Source organism: Enoplosus armatus, chromosome 15 (genome assembly GCF_043641665.1).
Source record: "Enoplosus armatus isolate fEnoArm2 chromosome 15, fEnoArm2.hap1, whole genome shotgun sequence".
NCBI classification, from domain to species: domain Eukaryota; kingdom Metazoa; phylum Chordata; class Actinopteri; order Centrarchiformes; family Enoplosidae; genus Enoplosus; species Enoplosus armatus.
In genome coordinates, this window is record NC_092194.1 from 8,873,369 (window position 1) to 8,893,345 (window position 19,977).

General features: G+C 40.0%; 3 protein-coding genes across 6 annotated transcripts; all 3 read left to right on the forward strand.

The window, feature by feature from the left end:
• The first annotated feature begins 1,759 nt into the window (after positions 1–1,759).
• On the forward strand, positions 1,760–8,263 carry LOC139297468 (protein max-like). 4 transcript variants are annotated; one of them, XM_070920158.1, is made up of 4 exons: positions 1,760–1,887; positions 5,615–5,722; positions 6,706–6,844; positions 6,964–8,263. In XM_070920158.1, the coding sequence occupies exons 1-4, from the start codon at positions 1,852–1,854 to the stop codon at positions 7,146–7,148; spliced, it is 468 nt and encodes a 155-aa protein (XP_070776259.1). In that variant the 5' UTR covers positions 1,760–1,851; the 3' UTR covers positions 7,149–8,263. The 4 variants fall into 4 exon arrangements, with proteins under 4 accessions (XP_070776259.1, XP_070776261.1, XP_070776260.1 ...); XM_070920160.1 differs by having other exon boundaries at positions 6,721–6,844; XM_070920159.1 differs by having other exon boundaries at positions 1,852–1,899.
• A 979-nt stretch (positions 8,264–9,242) lies between these two features.
• LOC139297711 (ras-related protein Rab-15-like) lies at positions 9,243–13,703 on the forward strand. The gene is made up of 7 exons (XM_070920488.1): positions 9,243–9,434; positions 11,728–11,788; positions 11,897–11,957; positions 12,046–12,123; positions 12,296–12,385; positions 12,592–12,657; positions 12,775–13,703. The coding sequence occupies exons 1-7, from the start codon at positions 9,311–9,313 to the stop codon at positions 12,919–12,921; spliced, it is 627 nt and encodes a 208-aa protein (XP_070776589.1). The 5' UTR covers positions 9,243–9,310; the 3' UTR covers positions 12,922–13,703.
• A 549-nt stretch (positions 13,704–14,252) lies between these two features.
• On the forward strand, positions 14,253–15,405 carry gpx2 (glutathione peroxidase 2). Its single transcript, XM_070919774.1, has 2 exons — positions 14,253–14,474; positions 15,052–15,405. The coding sequence occupies exons 1-2, from the start codon at positions 14,253–14,255 to the stop codon at positions 15,403–15,405; spliced, it is 576 nt and encodes a 191-aa protein (XP_070775875.1).
• Positions 15,406–19,977: the final 4,572 nt, after the last annotated feature.

The window sequence follows — 19,977 nt, forward strand, 5'->3', positions numbered from 1 at the left end:
ATTTACAACTCACACAACAGATCTGATATCTCAGGAACAGCTCAAATGTTGTTGCACTAATCTCTACACCAAAGTAAAAGGGGCCATATCTTAAAATCTCAATTCACCTCACGTGCTGACATTCAACAACAGCCTAAGTTGTGTGAACTTGCTTCCTCTACATACATAGAAGTCTTGATTAAACAAGATATATATTGTTCAGTAACACTCCTAGGTTCCAAATTGAAAACTGGCAATAAAACATGTGGGCGAAAATCATCTGCAGATCTGTTGCCATATGAATAAATCAGAAAATTAACAAAAAACAGGTGTTGTTTAAGATTTGGAGAGGCGCTGAAGACAATTAAAGATATCATTCTTTGTATTTATAAAGATATTTTTATTTGATAAATGTCACCATCTAAAACTGAGCTGGATTGTAAACTGGCAGCGAGAGAAGAATAAAAAATGTGGATGAAGATCATTTACAGACCTGTTGCCATACGAATGACCTTAGAATTCACCAAAAACAGGTGTGGCTGAAGACGATCCAAACACTTCAAGAGCAAATTACAATTCTATGTATGTTTAAGAATTTAATTCATATCACCTTCTGAAAATGTTTTCATCCCAGGGTGAATCAAAGTACCCTGATTTGTATCACACACCAAGCAATACTTCTGTGTTAGTTCCGTATTGGCATTAGTAATACATTTTCACCCCCCAGTGCTTAAAACGTCAACGTATTTTGCTTGTAATAACTGTGAATTGTCCCCAACATAATTATGTTCTCTTATTGGCCACACTTATTTTTTTCAGTTTCGGTGGCTTGATTGATGTTTTTTATTGGAGAAATGAGACAGTGATGAGACAGCTGATATACTGTACATGTGGGTACATACTTTTTCTTCTTTTTCCCTCCACCCTCTGTTGTCTAAATATTGAATGAAATATGAAATAATAAATAGCACACACATAAAGGTCATACAGGGGGTGTTGTTGTTGTTTTTAAGAATGTAAAAACAGTCCATGTTTAGCTCAGTCTTATTGAAATGAGGCAAAACAAATTCCTGATAAAGCACATCTTTGCAGTGCTGCAGTTGGTTTATAAGCAGTGATGGCTTGCTGCAGAAGCTATTTAAAGGTCCTATGGAGGCAAGCTTGCAGCCATGGATGGTGAGTGGGGGGAGGGCAGCCAAAGTGAGCTAGGCCACCATCTGGCCTCATAATAATTCGCTGGGAGAAGAGCCTAGTTATTGTAGCACACTACCCTGCTGACAATGACCACAGAAACAGAAGACTTTAGCACAATGCATTTTGGTCCTTAATACCACAGAAACATGTTTGCATGAAGTATATTTCAGGAGAATATGTTGAATCTAATATGAATGTATATGTTTAAGGCATCACTGGTGTATTCATGCCAAAGTTATGAAATGCTGTTTGTAATATATTTTATGTTTTATAAACTATATTAAAAAAGAAAACGTCATGATCCACTTCAGTAATAACACTTCAGGTCCTGAGGCTGCTGTGTTTGCAACTTGTAGGAGATAACGGTATATTTTGGTGGGCGCGTCCAAATCCGTGGGCTTGTGGGAAATGTAGTTCACATTCCAGACACAACAACAGCGCTAGCCAGGCTGCGTGTTGGCGAATTACTTCATTACCCAGAAGGTCTCACTTTGTTGCGCCTGCGCTGTTTATGTTTTCCCGTCCATGTGTAGGCGAATCACGTGTAAAGAAACCGTTGATCGTCATGTATCTGCTGTAGCAAAGCTCCGTGATAGATTTTGTTATTTGCCTCTAGTTGTCGCCGTACTTTGTTTTGACAGCTGCTTGATTTCTTTTCTCATACATTTTTTCCGAAGAATGAGCGAAAACGATGACATCGAAGTCGACAGCGATGTATGTGGTTTAGTTTCCTCTAGAAGTAGCTAGCCAAATTGTTACTCCAACAGCAACTTTAACATTTCTGCCAACCTACGCTATCTGCTTGAGCTAGGTAGCTAGCTAGCTGAGTTTCTTGGTTAACACTACATTGTAAGATGGATAGGAAATGAACTGTTAGAAAAAAATGTGCTTTTTAGAGTGCTGGCTGGCTGGCTTGTACATGAAAGTCGAGCACAATAGTCGGGTGAGTAAGTTACGGCGTATAACTGCGGTGAGTCGTCGTTTGCGGAAAACCCTGTTAAGCCAGCCACCGTTTGGATTTAGTTGCGCATCGATTTGTGCAACTACGGTACGGGTGCTGGGAGCGGCCAAAAAGGACGTTTAGATATGAAGACTACTAGTGTATGTAGAATATCTTTGGCTATACAAAGGCAAACGACAATGAAATTCACACATAACTAATTAGTAGTGAAACAAATTTATTGCACATAATTTGATGAAATATGACTACTTGATAATGTGATATAACAAAAAACACAAAACAAATATTACAATATAAAAGGGAAGTCCAATTTTCGGTCAATATCAGCATACCTCTGATGGAAAGGTTTTATGAGAGTTCAAGTATGAGGAAATGTTCTGTGTTACGATGTATTTTGAGTTTGGAGGTCCTTTTAATTTACCTCCATACTGTACAATACTATAACTTCAAAATTTGATTTAGTCATAGTCTCTGAACAGGGCTCCATTTAAAATTTGAACATCTCTAAAGTGTACATTAAAATGCTTTCACATTTTATATTATAACAGTGAAGGATATTCTGAGCAGATTCCCATTGGATACTCGGCAAATCAATCATGAAAATATAGTTTGCTATAGTTAAAGAATGAAGGAAGTCCTCATGTATGACCATGCGTTTTCAGGAAGCGTTTGAAACGAGACATATTTTATACATGACGTGTAACATGATGTCGTTTTATTAGGTATGGGAGAATATATTGCAGAGAAGTTTGAACAGGTCTTTAGTGTCAGAGTCGTTACACGTACATGTTGGCCGCTCCAAGCACTGCTACCGTAATTGCATGGATAGATGCGCAAGAAAACCCAAACGACGGCTCACTTGACCGCAGTGAAAATAGGACACTAGAGACGGCTGTGTTCATGTTGTTGTTTTTTATTAGGGACATGTCGAGTTCGTCTGTTTCACTGCAGCCTTCTGGACCTTTTTAAATATGTTCTCCTATAACCAGAATCCAGTGTATTTGTAACATACTTGCCAAATGCAACATCAAACATACTGTACATGCTATTATAAATTCCCCATGGTGTACAAACCAGCTGCATGTAATTGCCCATAAACATGCTGTGGTGTTTTAATTGAGTATCCATCTGAAATCGTGTCAGATCCTCTGGTCGCATATATCTCAGGGCCATGGATTTCCCTCCCCCCATTTGATTAAGCTTAGGTCTCCAGCTTTGGATCCTCATAGAGCCAAAGTATTCATATACATTTCTAATGTTACAGGATAGTTCAGACCTTAATATGAAAAACTAGTTTCAGTGGTTCTTCTTACAGCACTCTTCACTGTAAGAAATTATTTTTCATTTAATTTCATGTATTTGTAATAATTGGCAGCTCTTATTAATGACTTGCAGCTAAACATCTAAATTAAAAATGTGTATAGCAATTACCTCAATGAAAAATTCTATACTATATAATCTTATACTATATTTATGCTATTTTTATACATTTTACTATATTTGACCTGGCAAGTATATAATTATAAGAAGACCAAGAAATACATTCAAATGTATATACGTTTATTTGCTTCATCCAAATAAGGGTTAAGGTGTGGAAAATGTCCCAGTCAACTAGTGTGCCTTAAATGTTTGACGCACACTACACAACTCTGTCTGTAATAATTAATATGTCCACAGCTTCTAACCACTTTCTTTAACACAGTGTTCTCCTTGATTGTGTTTGATATTTAACAATGCAATTTGCAGCATTTTGCCTTTAGACAGGAAAGGTATTTTCCTGAAAGTGTTGTCCTCTGATGCTTAACTTGGACTGTATTGGACTGCATCTTAATGAGCGTCCAGTCTGAGCCTTATTAATGACTTGCAGCTAAACATCTAAATTAAAAATGTGTATAGCAATTACCCCAATGAAAAATTCTATACTATATAATCTTATACTATATTTATGCTATTTTTATACATTTTACTATATTTGACCTGGCAAGTATATAATTATAAGAAGACCAAGAAATACATTCAAATGTATATACGTTTATTTGCTTCATCCAAATAAGGGTTAAGGTGTGGAAAATGTCCCAGTCAACTAGTGTGCCTTAAATGTTTGACGCACACTACACAACTCTGTCTGTAATAATTAATATGTCCACAGCTTCTAACCACTTTCTTTAACACAGTGTTCTCCTTGATTGTGTTTGATATTTAACAATGCAATTTGCAGCATTTTGCCTTTAGACAGGAAAGGTATTTTCCTGTAAGTGTTGTCCTCTGATGCTTAACTTGGACTGTATTGGACTGCATCTTAATGAGCGTCCAGTCTGAGCCTTATTAATGACTTGCAGCTAAACATCTAAATTAAAAATGTGTATAGCAATTACCTCAATGAAAAATTCTATACTATATAATCTTATACTATATTTATGCTATTTTTATACATTTTACTATATTTGACCTGGCAAGTATATAATTATAAGAAGACCAAGAAATACATTCAAATGTATATACGTTTATTTGCTTCATCCAAATAAGGGTTAAGGTGTGGAAAATGTCCCAGTCAACTAGTGTGCCTTAAATGTTTGACGCACACTACACAACTCTGTCTGTAATAATTAATATGTCCACAGCTTCTAACCACTTTCTTTAACACAGTGTTCTCCTTGATTGTGTTTGATATTTAACAATGCAATTTGCAGCATTTTGCCTTTAGACAGGAAAGGTATTTTCCTGTAAGTGTTGTCCTCTGATGCTTAACTTGGACTGTATTGGACTGCATCTTAATGAGCGTCCAGTCTGAGCCTAAGCTGACTGACTTCTGTAAAGCTACAGCAGGTGCTGAACAAGTGGACTATGAATGCAGGCAGTTTCTCAGAAAAAAAGAAAAGGCTGATGTTCACCCTGTTGTTTTGTCTCTGCTCTGTGGTACATGGCATGTGGAAGATATTATGCTTTCTTTTTTATGTAGCCATATAGCTGCCAATCAAGCAATCTAGTGAGTTAAACTCTTGTGCCAGGTAGACTAGCATGTTATTTTGCTTCAGAAGATATTGAATTTAAGATAAGATGTTTGTTATCTATTGGTTCTGTTGAGTCCATTTAAAACAGCAGAGAGAAGGTAGACATTGATATTGAGTTTCTGTGAAGGACCATTGTCAGGATATGCTGGTCCAACCCTTTAAGCAACTGAAGCAAACAGCACATCTTCAGTTGAGATTCTGTAAACAGATCACATCCTTGTAAACATCATACTTACACCACAGGTTCCTGCTACATGATGTCAGGAAAATGAGATTTACTGCTTATTCTACTTATTTGCAATTTAAAGCTGCGGCATTTGCACACTGCAGCTTTAAATTGCTCCCTGTCTTCTTGTGTGTGAAAATCACATTCAAGTCACACACTTTCTTGGTTTCATCTTGTGTGTTTTTGTGTACATGTATATGTATAAACCTATAAAAGGTATAAACTTTACTTGTCCCTTTGCAGGCAGACAAGCGAGCACATCACAATGCGCTTGAGCGCAAACGCAGGGACCATATTAAAGACAGCTTTCACGGTTTACGAGATTCTGTGCCTGCATTACAAGGGGAGAAGGTGAGACGAAAATATATTCATTTTCTACATTCCATAACTCTACCAGCAAAGAAAATTTATATTTTTTAATGTCATGTCAGCTGCCTGTCTCAGGGCTCAGCAACAAGTGCCAGTTTTAGACGATGTGTCAGCCTGAAGACTGTCAGCACAAATAATATAAACTTCAGGAGACAGCTGCATTTCTCTGGTACAGATGAGGTGAAAATGCAGGTTTTCTCTTCTTGCACTGCTGTGTGTTTTCAAAGCTTTGCAAAATCTGTCTGCAGCTCATCAACGCTGTATTGATATAATATTCAACCACCTTACCACACATTATTCCAGTTTGTACTCATCAGAGCCCATGCTATTCTGTGGTGTTCTCCTTGGGCAGCTCTATTAGAGGTGTAAACCAGAGGAAAGAGACAATTGTGATGTAATTTTAAGAGATGGCTAACTTGCCAAGCAAAGCCATCCACGTGTTAAACAAGCCCAAAACAGTGTGACCTTCATGGTGCAATCTGAGGTTTGAGATTGTTGATTTGTTCCACAATATCTGTGAATAATTGCCATGAAACAATTCATGTCCTCTGTGAATGGTACACAACGGCCTTAATATTGATGCAGTTGCCAAACAGCTCTATAACAGCGTAGTCACCGAACTGCTGGACAGAGAGATGTGTTTGTATCTACAGTCCACTTTATAGGTCAGTAAATCATTCCATTAAGTACGAAAAGTGCAACAAGCTGTGGCATAATTCAGTATGCAGGTGTGATGGTGTCTGTATATATCAATATATATATATATATATGTAATATAAATGTTAGCACGTATACCAAAGTCGCTGACCCGTGGAATACTTGTGTGTTTTTACCTTTACTTTATAATCCAGACTGAAAATGAATTGCAACATTCATGTGTAACACTGTGATCTCTGCATAACATGTACTTGTACAAAAAGACACTGCAGCATTGTCCCATAGCTCTCTGAAATTTTTGCTGACAGAACTCTGTCAAACAGGCTTCCCGAGCACAGATTCTAGACAAAGCCACTGAGTACATCCAGTACATGAGGCGAAAAAACCACACCCACCAGCAAGACATCGATGACTTAAAGAAGCAGAACGCACTGTTGGAGCAGCAGGGTAAGTGGAGGAACTGTTGTGGATGTCTTTTTACAACAAAGTGTGATGTGGTTTTTCAGTTACAGTATGTCATATTTGATGAGAAAGTATTTACTGCATTATTTTCTGTCTGTGTGCAGTTCGTGCCCTGGAGAAGGCCAAGGGGAACACCCAGCTCCAGACAAACTACTCTTCTGATAGCAGCTTGTACACAAACCGCAAAGGCAGCGCAGTGTCCGCCTTCGACGGCGGGTCCGACTCCAGCTCCGAGTCGGAGCCAGACGAGCCGCCCAACAGAAAGAAGCTGCGCGTGGAGCCCAGCTAGACTCTGGGTCACCTTCCGTTCCTCCAAAACAGACTCTTTTTGCCCACCAGCCCCTCCTCTTACCTGTCCACTCTCAGTCCCGCCTTCTTACGCCAGTCCAGGAGACAAGGTGGGGACTGTGTGAGAGAGGTGCTATTATGTATAAAACGCTTCTACCTTCCTTCTTCCTCCGGGCAAGCATCCTGTCGCTCCTTTTGTGGCCCAGCAACAACTTTCAAGACCCCCAAAGTGAGGCAGCTCTGCAGTTTTGAAGGACTTTATGCTTTTCAAACCTCATGTTAACTATTCATAATCAAACGTGGAGATGACAAGGTATGAGGCTTTAGTAAAGCTACATAAAATAAAAACATTTTTTTCTTTTCTTTGTTGGAGTTGTAAGACTTTACAAGCTTTGACAAAATGGTAATTAGGGATAGTTTACCTTTTTAATATTCATACTTTTCCAGAAAAGAATGTGAAGTTGCGTTTGAAAAAAAAAAAGGTCTGTTATGCAAGATACAACCCTCCTTATTCAGTGTAGGTGGCTGAAGTTTTTGTCTTTGAAGATGTTTGTGTAATCAAATGAATCCCTCTATTTATAGTGATGCACCCAAATTGATTTCTCACCCTTGCGTCTGATCTCCTTTATGTTTGGCTTGAGATTTTCCAGAGAACACAGGAGGATGAACAAGTTGACCTGCTGTTTCAGTGGATTTTCCACAGGTTCAACTATTTATTTTCCTCTATTTTTATTATTATCACATAAAACTGTGGTTATAAAAAAATCCCTAATGGATACTGAATGTTACGCAATGCAGTTAAAGGGCAGTGACCTTTTTATTTTTGTTATGGAAGTCCATTTCAGTGTGTAGTATATAACACTGTATACTCTTAAGTGGTGTCAGCTCTGCAAAGAAAAGCCTTCCCTTGAAATATTTGCCTGTGCTGGGAACGTTTATCTTTCTTTTTTCTTTTTTTTTTCCTTTTTGCAGAGGTAAATTAGTGTGTACGTAATCAATATTTGTTTGTTCCATTCCATGGAAATTACAGGTATGTTGTACATACTGCCAATGGTTGTCTTGCAAGTTAAGGCATACCTTTATTATGAGACTATAAATAAAACTATTTTATCCTTTTGGGATGTATTTGTGACTCAACATGTTTTTAATAACATCTTATGATAGCTTTTGTACATTGATCCTCCAAAGTTTGTCCTACATATTAAACTACATTTTATGTGTTTGGTGTTGGAGGGAAACAGCTGAGTGCTAGCTAGTGCTAACCCAGTTAACAAAATAATCGGATGTGTATAATCAAATTTGAGAAACTACTAATAGAATCAAAGCAATCAAGAGGTCATTTAGTAAAATATTGGATGATATTAACCTTTTAGGTGTTTCTAGTCAGTGGTACAAGTAGGGGATTCAGATGTCTTTGTTTTGCTACTTTTTCAGATATTAACTAGAAAATAGGAGCAAAATCACAAGTTTTGTGCATTTTTAAAATAAGGGGAAAATGTATTTTTGATGGTTAGTCAAAATGTTCGCAGGTGGGTGGAGTTATGTTTTAGGAATTGATTCTCATGCCCTCAGTATTTTTAATATCTTGCTACAGCTCTCTGCCTGTATTGTTTAAATATTGGATTTGGGATCAACTTAGTGTGATGTGTCCCAGCTGACACTCCCACTGTAGCAGGCAGCCTGTTGAAGGATGCAGGTTATATGCTGCCTTCTATGACCGTGGGATTTTTTTAAGAACACATAGGAACGTAAAATACAACTGAAATAATCTACTGTATTTGGCATAAAGACTGTAGAGGAGAAAGTACGTAGGCCCTGACAAAACTAAAGGCGAAGCTGATGCATTTATTATGTTGTGTGGATTACACACAAGTAAGTTAATCATTGTTTATGTTTCTAAAGCCTTTTTAACTTCCTAAACCACCGAACCATAAGATAACCAGCTGTATTTCTAGAGATAAACACTTAAAGAATCATGCTTTTATAAAATGGTCGGAGTTGTTATGAGTTGCAGCTGGCTGTGCTTGTGTTCACAATCTCCGGGTTCAGAAAGAGGAGTTTCCGAGGGGCCCTGAGTGCGGCACAGCAACGGTGCGTGAGGAGGACATCAACTTGAAGCTACATGGAAGAGTCATGCTTTCTTCTACATGTTAGTCTGTGGTCATGGCCAAACAGTACGACGTGTTGTTCAGGCTGCTGATGCTCGGAGACTCGGGGGTCGGGAAGACGTGCATGCTGCGCCGGTTCACGGACAGTGAATTTGATCCTTCACATATTTCCACCATCGGTAAGCCATCCGACAAGTTTTCAGTGACGTTTCCCAACTCATCATATGGGTCTGTGTTAGCCACAGGTTGAACCGGATTGACTTCAGTGAATACTTTTTACAGAAAGAATGTCGAAGCTGCAACTTCTTTTATTGAAGTTTCAGCACAGTTTACTGTAATTTTCCCTTTTGTTCAAAGTGTATAAGCAGGCCTACTTACCGAGTAGGATTAGTACAAACAGCCTCTGGTCACAACAGCCCTGAACTAACTGAAAAACATGTCAGTGCCGTGAAAGCTGTAATGATCATGGCTGTGCTAAAATAATAACATTTTCTTTGGAGGTATGGCCCTAAGAAAAGGATGTAGAAGAGGTCTGACAAAACTGTGTCACAATAACAATGGAAAGGAAGGCCCACAGGAAATAAACATTATTTTATCTGCCCTCAAAGTGTTTGATATTTTGTTTTTTATTTTTTTTTAAATGAAACTTGTGAACTGATACATTGGATATGAAGCACATCAGTGCTTCATATGACTGCAGCCTCTTTTGCTGACTGTGTGACAGACTAATGGAGGAAAGTGGTGGGGCTGTTTTACACAAAAGAATCAATTATGTCCACATAAGCAAAGAAAACAGTCAACACATACTTCTATGGCAGGCGATGCAGTTTGCTGTGACTGTAAAAGAAAGTGCTGTAGTGTAGATTTGAGCCTAATTCAGGGGGAAAAGGTTTGTGAAGTGCAAACTGGATCTAAGGAGGCATTATATGGGATTAAACCCAGTTATTTGAGAAAGTGCACGGTACATGAAGTTGCCTTGCTTTTAGATCCCTGACATTGTGATTATTGGTAAACATCAGACTGCTTCAGTCATCCCTCCAGATCTGCATCCCCTTTTTTCACTAGTATAGTATCTTTCAGAGAGCTGTGTGTTGGAAAAAAATCTATTTTAAAGTCTCTCCTTAAGACAAATATCAGACTACAGTGATGATGTCATCGATGGACAAATCCACGAGCAGCTCCATTGACGGTGAATAAAGGAACACTGTGACAACATGGTTTTACTGGCATATAGAGGAGGCACAATTTCTGATTGGCTAGAAGCCCTGCATTCAAATCAAACTCTTTTGAATGCAACACCTCAAGCAAAACTTCTGCCAGCCAATGGAGTCACTCACTGTTTTAGTGTCAATGGACCAACTCCAAAAGTGTCACCTGACCAACAATAGGTTGGTACTTCATGGCGGAAGATGAAAAGGAAGTACAAGAACAGGTGTGTAGTGGAGCTGAAACATTTAGTCAACTATTTGATTAGTCGAGGCAACTCGTCTGCAACCATTTTGATAGCTCTGCTGGACACTTGAATAGAACAGAGCCACCGTTAATGTTATTAACACCTGTACTTTTTCACAACATGTCTGCTGTAAATGAAAAAAAGCCCATAAATTACCTATTTAAGTTTATTTTTCAAGCAAAGATGCCAAACATGATCTTGTTACAGCTTCTCTGTTCTGAGGATTTGCTGCTTTTCTTTGTCTTATATGACAGTAAAGTGAAAATCAAGTTTTGGACAATTTGAAGAAGTTCCCTCGGGCTTTATCCTTGGTTTGGCCTAAAAAAAAGATTTTTTTTAGACCAAACCATTAATTGAATAACCGTGAAAATGATCAGTAGTTGAATCATTATTGAAAATAATATACCACATACAGTATAGTATAGTGTAGTGTATTTAGGATAAATAAGCTTAATACTACAGTATATGCATTTTAAGCATCTAATATATACAGGATGTAGCATGAAGAATAGAAATGAATGTCTTTTTTAGAGTGGACCTTCAACTGTGGTGGCAAAAAAACTAAACTATTATTGGTTTAAGAAGATATACGGTATATTGTTTATTATTATATTTTTACTGTAAAATGAACCAATGAAGTGATTTTAAGTGATTCCTGTTGTTGGCAGCCAGTGCTATTTTGTCTCATGTCTCAGCTCTCCTGTCCTGCTAACTAGCGGAAAAAACACCACTGTTCACATCAATTGCAGCCTCCCGCATGGAGACACAATGATTTAAAAGGTGAAACTATGCAGTGGCTGAGACACTATTCATTAGGAATAATAGCGTCTCTGAGCAACAATCATTAAGAGCTCACAAACACACAAAAGTCCACATAAAATACCACAAAGCAGGACTTTTCACCCGTTTGTCACAGTTGCTAAAGTGATTCCAGTCTGACAGTTGCAGTTGCTTCTGTTATGTTTTGTCGAGCCCGCTTTCTGTGAAATAAAATGTCATTTTCTTCTTTTTTTCGGTAGGAGTTGATTTTAAAATGAAAACACTAGAAATAGACGGAGTCAAGGTGCGAGTACAAATATGGTAAGTTAAGCTACTTATTTGTCATTTTATTGCATTTACATCTTGCTGACGTGCACATTGTGTGATCTTCTTCTTCTTCTGCTGATGTGTGTTTTGTCGTCTGTGCAGGGACACGGCCGGTCAGGAACGTTATCAGACCATCAACAAACAGTACTACAGACGGGCACAGGTGATCCCTCCATATGAGTCGAGCTACCTTCGTGGGTTTCTGTAGCATTCATTCTTTAATTCTTTTCTTTGTGTGGATTCTTGTCCAGGGCATCATCTTTGTATACGACATCACAAACAAGCCGTCCTTTCAACACCTGGCGAAGTGGGCCAGTGATGTGGATGAAGTAAGGCTGGTTGCCCTTCACAGTGACCCAGTGTTATATATTACCTCTCATGTGCACTGTTGATGCTCTCGCTGCACACCCAGCGGCTTAGTGTGAGTGACAAGATGATGAAGTCCCTTATCTCTGCTGCTGTTTTTTTGTTGTTGTTGTTGTTGTTGTTGTTGTTTTGCAGTGTGCTCCAGACACAGTGCAGAGGATTCTGGTAGGAAACAAGTCTGATGAGGAGCACAGGAGGCAGGTGACCAAGGACCAAGGAAGCAAGGTTTGATTGAACCTTATTTGGGGTTTTTTAATAGGTTTTTTAATTTTTTTTTATTAAACTTACTTGTTAAGTGATTATGGCACAGTACAATGTCCAAAAGTTCCCAATAGATTTTTGTGTTCATTTACTGGTGGAGAAAACTTACGAAAGCTATGAAAAACCTGTTGTTGTACTTATTTCTTACCATATCCAACTTGATGTTGCAGCTAGCAGAAACCTACGGGATGGAGTTCTTTGAGACCAGCGCCTCCACCAGCAGCAACATCAGTGAGGTAGGATAACAGGCTGCATCTCCACAGAAACTGTCTGACAAACACTGCAGGGAACTCCCACGCTACATTCTTATTTAATACCTATGTGTTTGTTTTTCCACTTCCTCCTTCCTTCAGTCGTTCACTCGTGCGACAGAACTGGTGCTGCAGGCTCACAAGAGAGACGTGGACAGCTTGTTGGGATCTCTGGATGATTATCTGGAGAGGGTCGCTCTGGAAGAAGAGAAGGCCATTGACAACACTCGGAGGAACTGCGCCTGTTAGAAACAGGACCGTCGGAGCACTAAAGACTTTTGTTTCCCCACTGCGACTTGACTCAGCCCTCCTCCGCCTTCTTCAGAGATACTGTGATCTCTTGGCCAGGAGGGTGCTCGATTGCTTTCACTTTTCGCAAGTCGCCGGCGCTAAATGGTGGTAAATGCAGTTAGCAGCAGCAACCAGTAGAGGGCCAATTTTCTTGCATGATCACTGAACTCTGAAGCCTGTGAAGAGTATATCTGCAGTGCATGAAGGCAGCTCTGCATCCATTTGCTCCAGCAAAACTATCAATATACACACTCTCTTCATTCTCCTTGGTGAAATGCACCATTCCATCATGTTTGCTTCCTTGTTACTTTTTAAAATTTGATACGCAGGCTACACATAAATAAAAATCTGTTTATTAAGTTGCAACACGTGTATATGCTGCAACAAGGTAGCCAGAGGACAGAGTTGAATTATTTACAGCTCGAAACTCAAACCAAGCAGGGATAGATTCATTTACACAGTGGACTTATTTCCTCAAGGGAGACAGTGTTGTGTTCAATGACCTTTCTGAATGCAGTACATGTTTATTTACCACAATGTATATGTACAGTTTGTTTTATGAATGTGATCTACTGTATGTTATGCATCTAAGCAGTGTCGCTGCTGCTTAGAATAATGTTTTCAGGGGTCTGCTGAGGTGCCACAGATATGTCATTTTAATATAATGTTTGAAGGATGTTGCAAAAAACAATCAAGCAATGTTTAAGTTAATAAATTGAAATTGTTATGTTTAAAACTAATTCACTGGGTATCTGAGCCTTGCTGAGTCACTAAATTTGGATTGAGAGTGAGGTTAGTTCCACGAAGAGTTCAGGCGGCTCTTTCATTTTTCATCACCTGCTGTGAAAGACAGGCGATCACACGTTCAATTTTTGATTACTAAGGAAACTGATACATGTCGCAGAGATGCCATAAAGCCGAATACATGCTATTTCCCCCAGTCAACACTCATATAATACATATAATAATAATGCAATTAAAAGAAAGAATTCCAATCATTAACAGCACATGAAATTTGGGTTCAAAGGAATTATTATGAAATTGAAACACTTTTCAAAGCTTATCCATAATGAGATAACACATACGCACTTGTGTGGTTTTACAATTGGTTACAATCTATCTGAAACTTGTGAAGAGTATCACATTTCAGGTGTATCAGTTTCTTGCAGAGCCATTTGACACCCATGAAAGGCAGCTTTCTGCCCTGAGCGAGTCAGGTGACCAAACAGTAGGATACAGTCACACGTCGAGATCCCGTCTGCCTCCAGTGTGGAAGCACAGGAGTCGAGATGACGTTCATCGCCAAGACCTTCTACGACCTGAGGGCCACCACGCTGGAGGGGGACTCGGTAGATTTCAACGTGTTTAGGGGACGAGTGGTCCTGATCGAGAATGTGGCCTCGCTCTGAGGCACCACCACCCGGGACTTCAGCGAGCTCAACCAGCTTCAGAGCAAGTACCCCCATCGGCTGGTGGTACTGGGCTTTCCCTGTAACCAGTTTGGATACCAGGTCAGTTGATACCAGGTCACTGGGTTTTTTTTAAATTCTGTATGACCCTGCAAGATCTGGTCTTGATACAGGCCAGAAATCTCAAAATGAATTCATGGCAACCCCTGCTGTATCAGTCCACCTGTTTATGGGTTTTTTTTATACAAATTGGAAGCTACACCTGGATTCTATCAGGTGTTCAAAGCCAATTTCAATTATTGTTTTTATGTTAATCTTTACATTTAATTCAAACTATTATTATGGTTAGCTTTGTCCCTATATTCTGGCTATGTTTCACTTCTGAAAATGAACGTTCTCCCATGTTTGCTTTAGCCAGTGAAAATGATCCCCATTGATTGTATTCACCCATACAGCAGTTCAAAAGAACAGCATGATTGCATAGTGTGCAAACTGAGGCTGGTCCTTTAGCTTTGATACTGGAATTACGTGTTAAGTATTTGCCTCTTATAGAGAGTAATCAGCTCAATTCCTGTCGTCACCAAAATTACAAGCAAACTATGAGCCTTAAGGCCTTCCCAGGACTGCGGTGGAGTGTAAAAAGCTGGACAATATGGACATGAATACTTGTGTTTTGCAGGAGAACTGTTCCAATGGTGAGATCCTGAATTCACTGCAGAATGTGCGTCCAGGCGGCGGCTTTCAGCCCAACTTCACCATCTTTGAGAAGTGTGACGTCAACGGAACAAACACACATCCGGTCTTTGCTTATCTTAAAGACAAACTCCCCTATCCCGATGATGACCCCAAGTCCCTCATGCAGGACCCCAAATTCCTGGTCTGGAGTCCCATCAGCAGGACGGATGTCTCTTGGAACTTTGAGAAATTCCTCGTTGGGCCAGAGGGAGAGCCCTTTAAAAGATACAGCAAAAAGTTCCCCACCATTGACATCGAGCCTGACATCCAAAGACTGTTGAGATTAACCAAGACCTAAGAATAGCCTCCACCTCTTAATGTCCTCTCATCCATCACAGTCAAAGCTGATATGCTGTCCTCCACACTTTTAAGCCTTATTATATGAAGGTGATATTCTGAAAAGCTGAGGGAATATTATCTGAGGCCTGATAAGTGCTTAAGAGTAGTGGAGTTTCAGTATATGTAAAATGGCTTTTACAGTGACGTTACAAGTTTATACAAATGTGGTTATGCTCCATGAAAATAGTCACTTGAGAAGCAGGGTATTTCCTTTTGCACGTCCTTGTGTTCCTTGTTCTATGCTAGGCCGTCCAGCAGGTGGCGCTGCTGATTTGATCATACAAACAGATAACTTCTGTCACGCTTTTACGACTTAACATTCACCACACACACACACACACACACACACACACACACACACTCACTCACTCACAAAATGTTTGCACTGGAATAAAACCCTAAAAACCAATGTTCTGTCTCACTGATGTATCGTGTTTTAATTGGACCATATATGCAGCGAAGCACCTGCTATAAAGAGGTTGACAGAAATAGATGTTGTCATGTCTGAAACAGATCTGTGTGGGCATAGTAATGAGGCTTGAAATGCAAGTAGGAAGGATGTGGAATTATAATGCATGTTACTGCACACTAAAACGCTCACTAAAATAACTCACAGGTATTATGGATCCTCTAGCCTGCTGGTTCATTGTTTATTTGTTGAAATCTCCTTTCTCCACCAATTCATTACATCTACATTTCCAAGTAAGATCTGCTGATACCAGTATCCTAATGCAACTGCGGGAATGCTTTACAGCCACAGTGACACCTGAAGACAAGTCCTAAATCATCCTTGCCCCTGTGTAATGAGCTCTTATCCAGCTTTAGTTTTCTATGCACAGTATGCATTGTTGGCAAGGTCTGCAGATTAGCAGTGGATTTTCTGCACATCCGCTCGCATCCACATCAGCTGATGATGTCAGAGCCACGGGCTGCACCGGCCAGGCGGTTCCCTAATGTCTTTGGCAGGTTGATGCTGGGACAACAGCGAAACACTCAAGTCACCTGACTGTTTTATTTCCATTTGTAGAAAGTCTGACTCACCGTTTTTGCACATCACATTTAAATATTTGTGTTGTCATGATACATGGGGACATTTGATTAATACATTTTCCACAGGCCTGTGTTTGACAGTCAGGTAAGTAATGTTGCCTGTTGGAGGCAGCAAATATTGGAGGAGGAATGCCCGGGGCCTCTCCTCCACCCTCTGCACTGCTCCCTTGCACACACAGCTTGCAGAAAAATACTACCAAAGATCGTTTGTGTTTGAGCGAGGAATCACTCAGTTCTATTCTCGAAAATAATGGAATAAAGCAAAGAAGTATTTTATCACATCTGTTTTTGTGTATAATGTTACACAGATTCTAACGTAATCCAACGTCCAAATAACCCTGCATGTGACCACAGAAAAACAATAAAAACTTTGAGTGTTCTCTCATATTTATATATTTTTAACAGTACATTTGGTCAAAGGTTGCTAGTTTTTTTTAAACAATAAGTAAATGGCTCCTTCACTGTGTGTGGTTACATTTCATTATTGTGAGTGGAAAGAGCAAATTTAAGCAAAATAAAGCAGAAACAGCCAATAAATATTGTTCAAATTTGACCAAACTTACACATAAAACATGTGTGTAACTGGAATCACAGAGAAATGATGTAAGAACAAGTTGGGAGTGAAAAAACGGGAGGGTTTTAGCTGCTTTGCAGTAGCTTGTATAGTTTTACAACCTGTGTTTTCATGAGTGAGCGCTCTTCTTGTTCCCCTCCTCTCCGTCTACCCACTACAGGTGAGCACTGTTGCCACGGAAACGTTTGCTTTCCACTACGAAGGCCTTCTCGCGAGACTCCGGGGCAGAGGAGAGAGAGAGAGAGAGAGAGAGAGAGAGAGAGAGAGAGAGAGAGAGAGAGGAGGCTGTCTGAATGATCTCATCCCTCCAGCAGCTGCATAGCGCAGCGAGGCAAAGCCGTAACTTTCTATCAAACTTCCAAGTTGCCTTTCGGAGGAAGGAACCGGGCCATTTTCGGTTTGAACCGGAGCGAACACGTTTCTCGCGAAGGTAAGGAAGAGCACTGGCGCAGTTTGTGTGTTCGGACTTAGAGGACCTTGTTACGAGTTGAAACGAAAGGAGGAAAAGCCGCTTGGTATTGTGTGACATTCAAAGAAAAGCTCGAGACAGAAAGGAGAGAAGGTGAGTCGGGAACGTGGTGTTATGTTCGCGGTACAAGGTGGCTGCACACAACATCTGTCGGCTGTCTGTGTGTGGACAAAGCAGATCTTTGTGCTGTGTGGAGCCCGTGCGCAATCAGTGCCACTGTGTCTTTTTTTGATAACTAATAGCTGCTGGTAGCCGAAGTGGACTCGGTAAGAAACGTTTCTACCCGGCTGCGTCGTTGTGTATGTCAAGGGCATTGTTCCCAGCTCTGCTGTTGGGGAGACGATTCACAGGTGGCATCGTGCACCCTTCACCACTGCATGTAGCATATAGTGAGCATGTCTCCTTGTGTAACTGTCACCACCCGAAAATCAGTATTTGCCGGCATGGTGTACCCCGGGTTGCTGTTGTGCACACCGGGATTTGAGGGATTTCAGGCAGGTGATTTCCTTGTGCCACATCTGTCTGAGAGAGCTCTGATTTGTTTACAGCCTTGCCCGGTTCATCATCTCGTTGAGCAGATTAAGCCAAGCTGAATGCATGGTAAATGTAGAGTTCAGCCTAATCAATATGCCATGTTAAATGTTCGAGTCTGCATAACATTTTGATGAGATAATACCTGATCAGACCCTCATTTGGCTGATTTATGTGTGCTTAATTTTTTCTGGCCACTATGGGCACATAGAGTATATGTATATACAGATACAGAATACAGATCATTACAGTGGTGGCAACATGGTAGAATAAGAAAGTCCAGTCAATGCAGGGCAGCAAGGCAAACAGAGATTTGTTTAGACAGTAACAAACAGGAAACAGTGCCAACCTTTCAGAGTTCAACACATGCAGTATTGTGTCCAAAATCAGCCTATTGACAAAATATCAGCTGTAACAAAGCAGTTACAACTATGCAGGCAGGAAATTAAAAATCAGTGGGCTCCCCTGTAGCTGAATCACAGTGCCTGCTTCAGTAGCAGGGCTCGTTGGAGTTGGATAACTTGGCATGAGTCAGGTGAAAAAGGAAGGAAGCCTTGGAGTTTAGCTTTTGGGCAAGGATCAAGGATTTTTAGCATTCCTGATAGGCTTAGCTGACCTGCGGTGGGCATGACTGATCATACAGCCGCACTGCCATTTTTTTTTTACTCGTGAGTCTAATCTCAGCTTTGTCCCGTTTGCTTGTTCTAAATCGTTGCTATTATTCACACCGGACTGCGTCTTGCTTTCTCTGATGGGATTTCTCATAGAGAATGAATCTAATGCAAATGCAGCAGCTTTATATCACTATTGGGGTAAGCACTGCATGCTCTGTTTTAACCTGCCACAGTCGGCCAACAAATCTAAAAAATACCAAATACTTAAAAACATCTCATTTAGGGAGACTAGTTTGCAGCGTGAAGCCCATATGAGGAACAGCTGGTTGACAAGATAAGTCCACAGATGAGTCTTTTTTTCTGCTGCTCTCATCAAAATGCATCCTCATGCAAACTCTGAACATGATCCTTTAGAAAAAAGAAAAGCCATTGCTTCTCACATTTCTTATCAGCATAAACAATCCTCCCCCTGGTTTATAACTGAAGGGCAGTGTTTCTATTTTCACTTTTTTGCATCATACTTCTCGCATAACAATAACGTTTGTAATTGTGCTTCATTTGGAGTCTCTCTAACAGTGCCCACACATTCACAGAGGGATGCTTCCTGTTGCTAACTTGAGCTTATGTTTCTATTGTCTCTTGTGCATTGGCTCGAAGGGAATAGCTCGAGCAAAGATAAAAGACAACAACAAGAGGAGCATTGTGCTGCTTTATAATTTGCCACTCTGGAATGTGTGGGCTGCAATTATGCTAAGTGGCCATCATGAAATCCTGAAATTAACTGTTTTCAAATGAATAATGAGGTTATTTTTATGATTCATTCTCAAGTTCAAAGTGCGTTATTCTTTATTATTCAATGATCTTAATGTCTAAAGCAGGTTTTTTTTTTTACCATACTCATACTCATACATACGCTGCTTCTTGGTTACCCTCACAAAGTTTTACGGTTACATAATTTCTCAAACTTCTTGACTTCACCTTTTGGAAATGTTGTACCACCTGACTGGCCTCTTAACTGCCTGTTACTGACGACAGACTAGACGACAAGCAGACCTTGAGACGTGGCCCTGGATGATCTGGTGCACCAACATGACCAATGTCAGCGACAAGGCCAATTCCCTCTTGCTTGTTTATTCTATGACAGACACCAAAATGACTCGTGTAGTCATGTGTTTCGACACAACCTTCAGCAATAGCTTGAAATACATCGCTTAATAAAAAAAAAAAAAAAGGGAAGCTGCGTCAGTTTTAACATGAGTGATGTGTCTGACCAATATTAGTCAGCCCATAGTC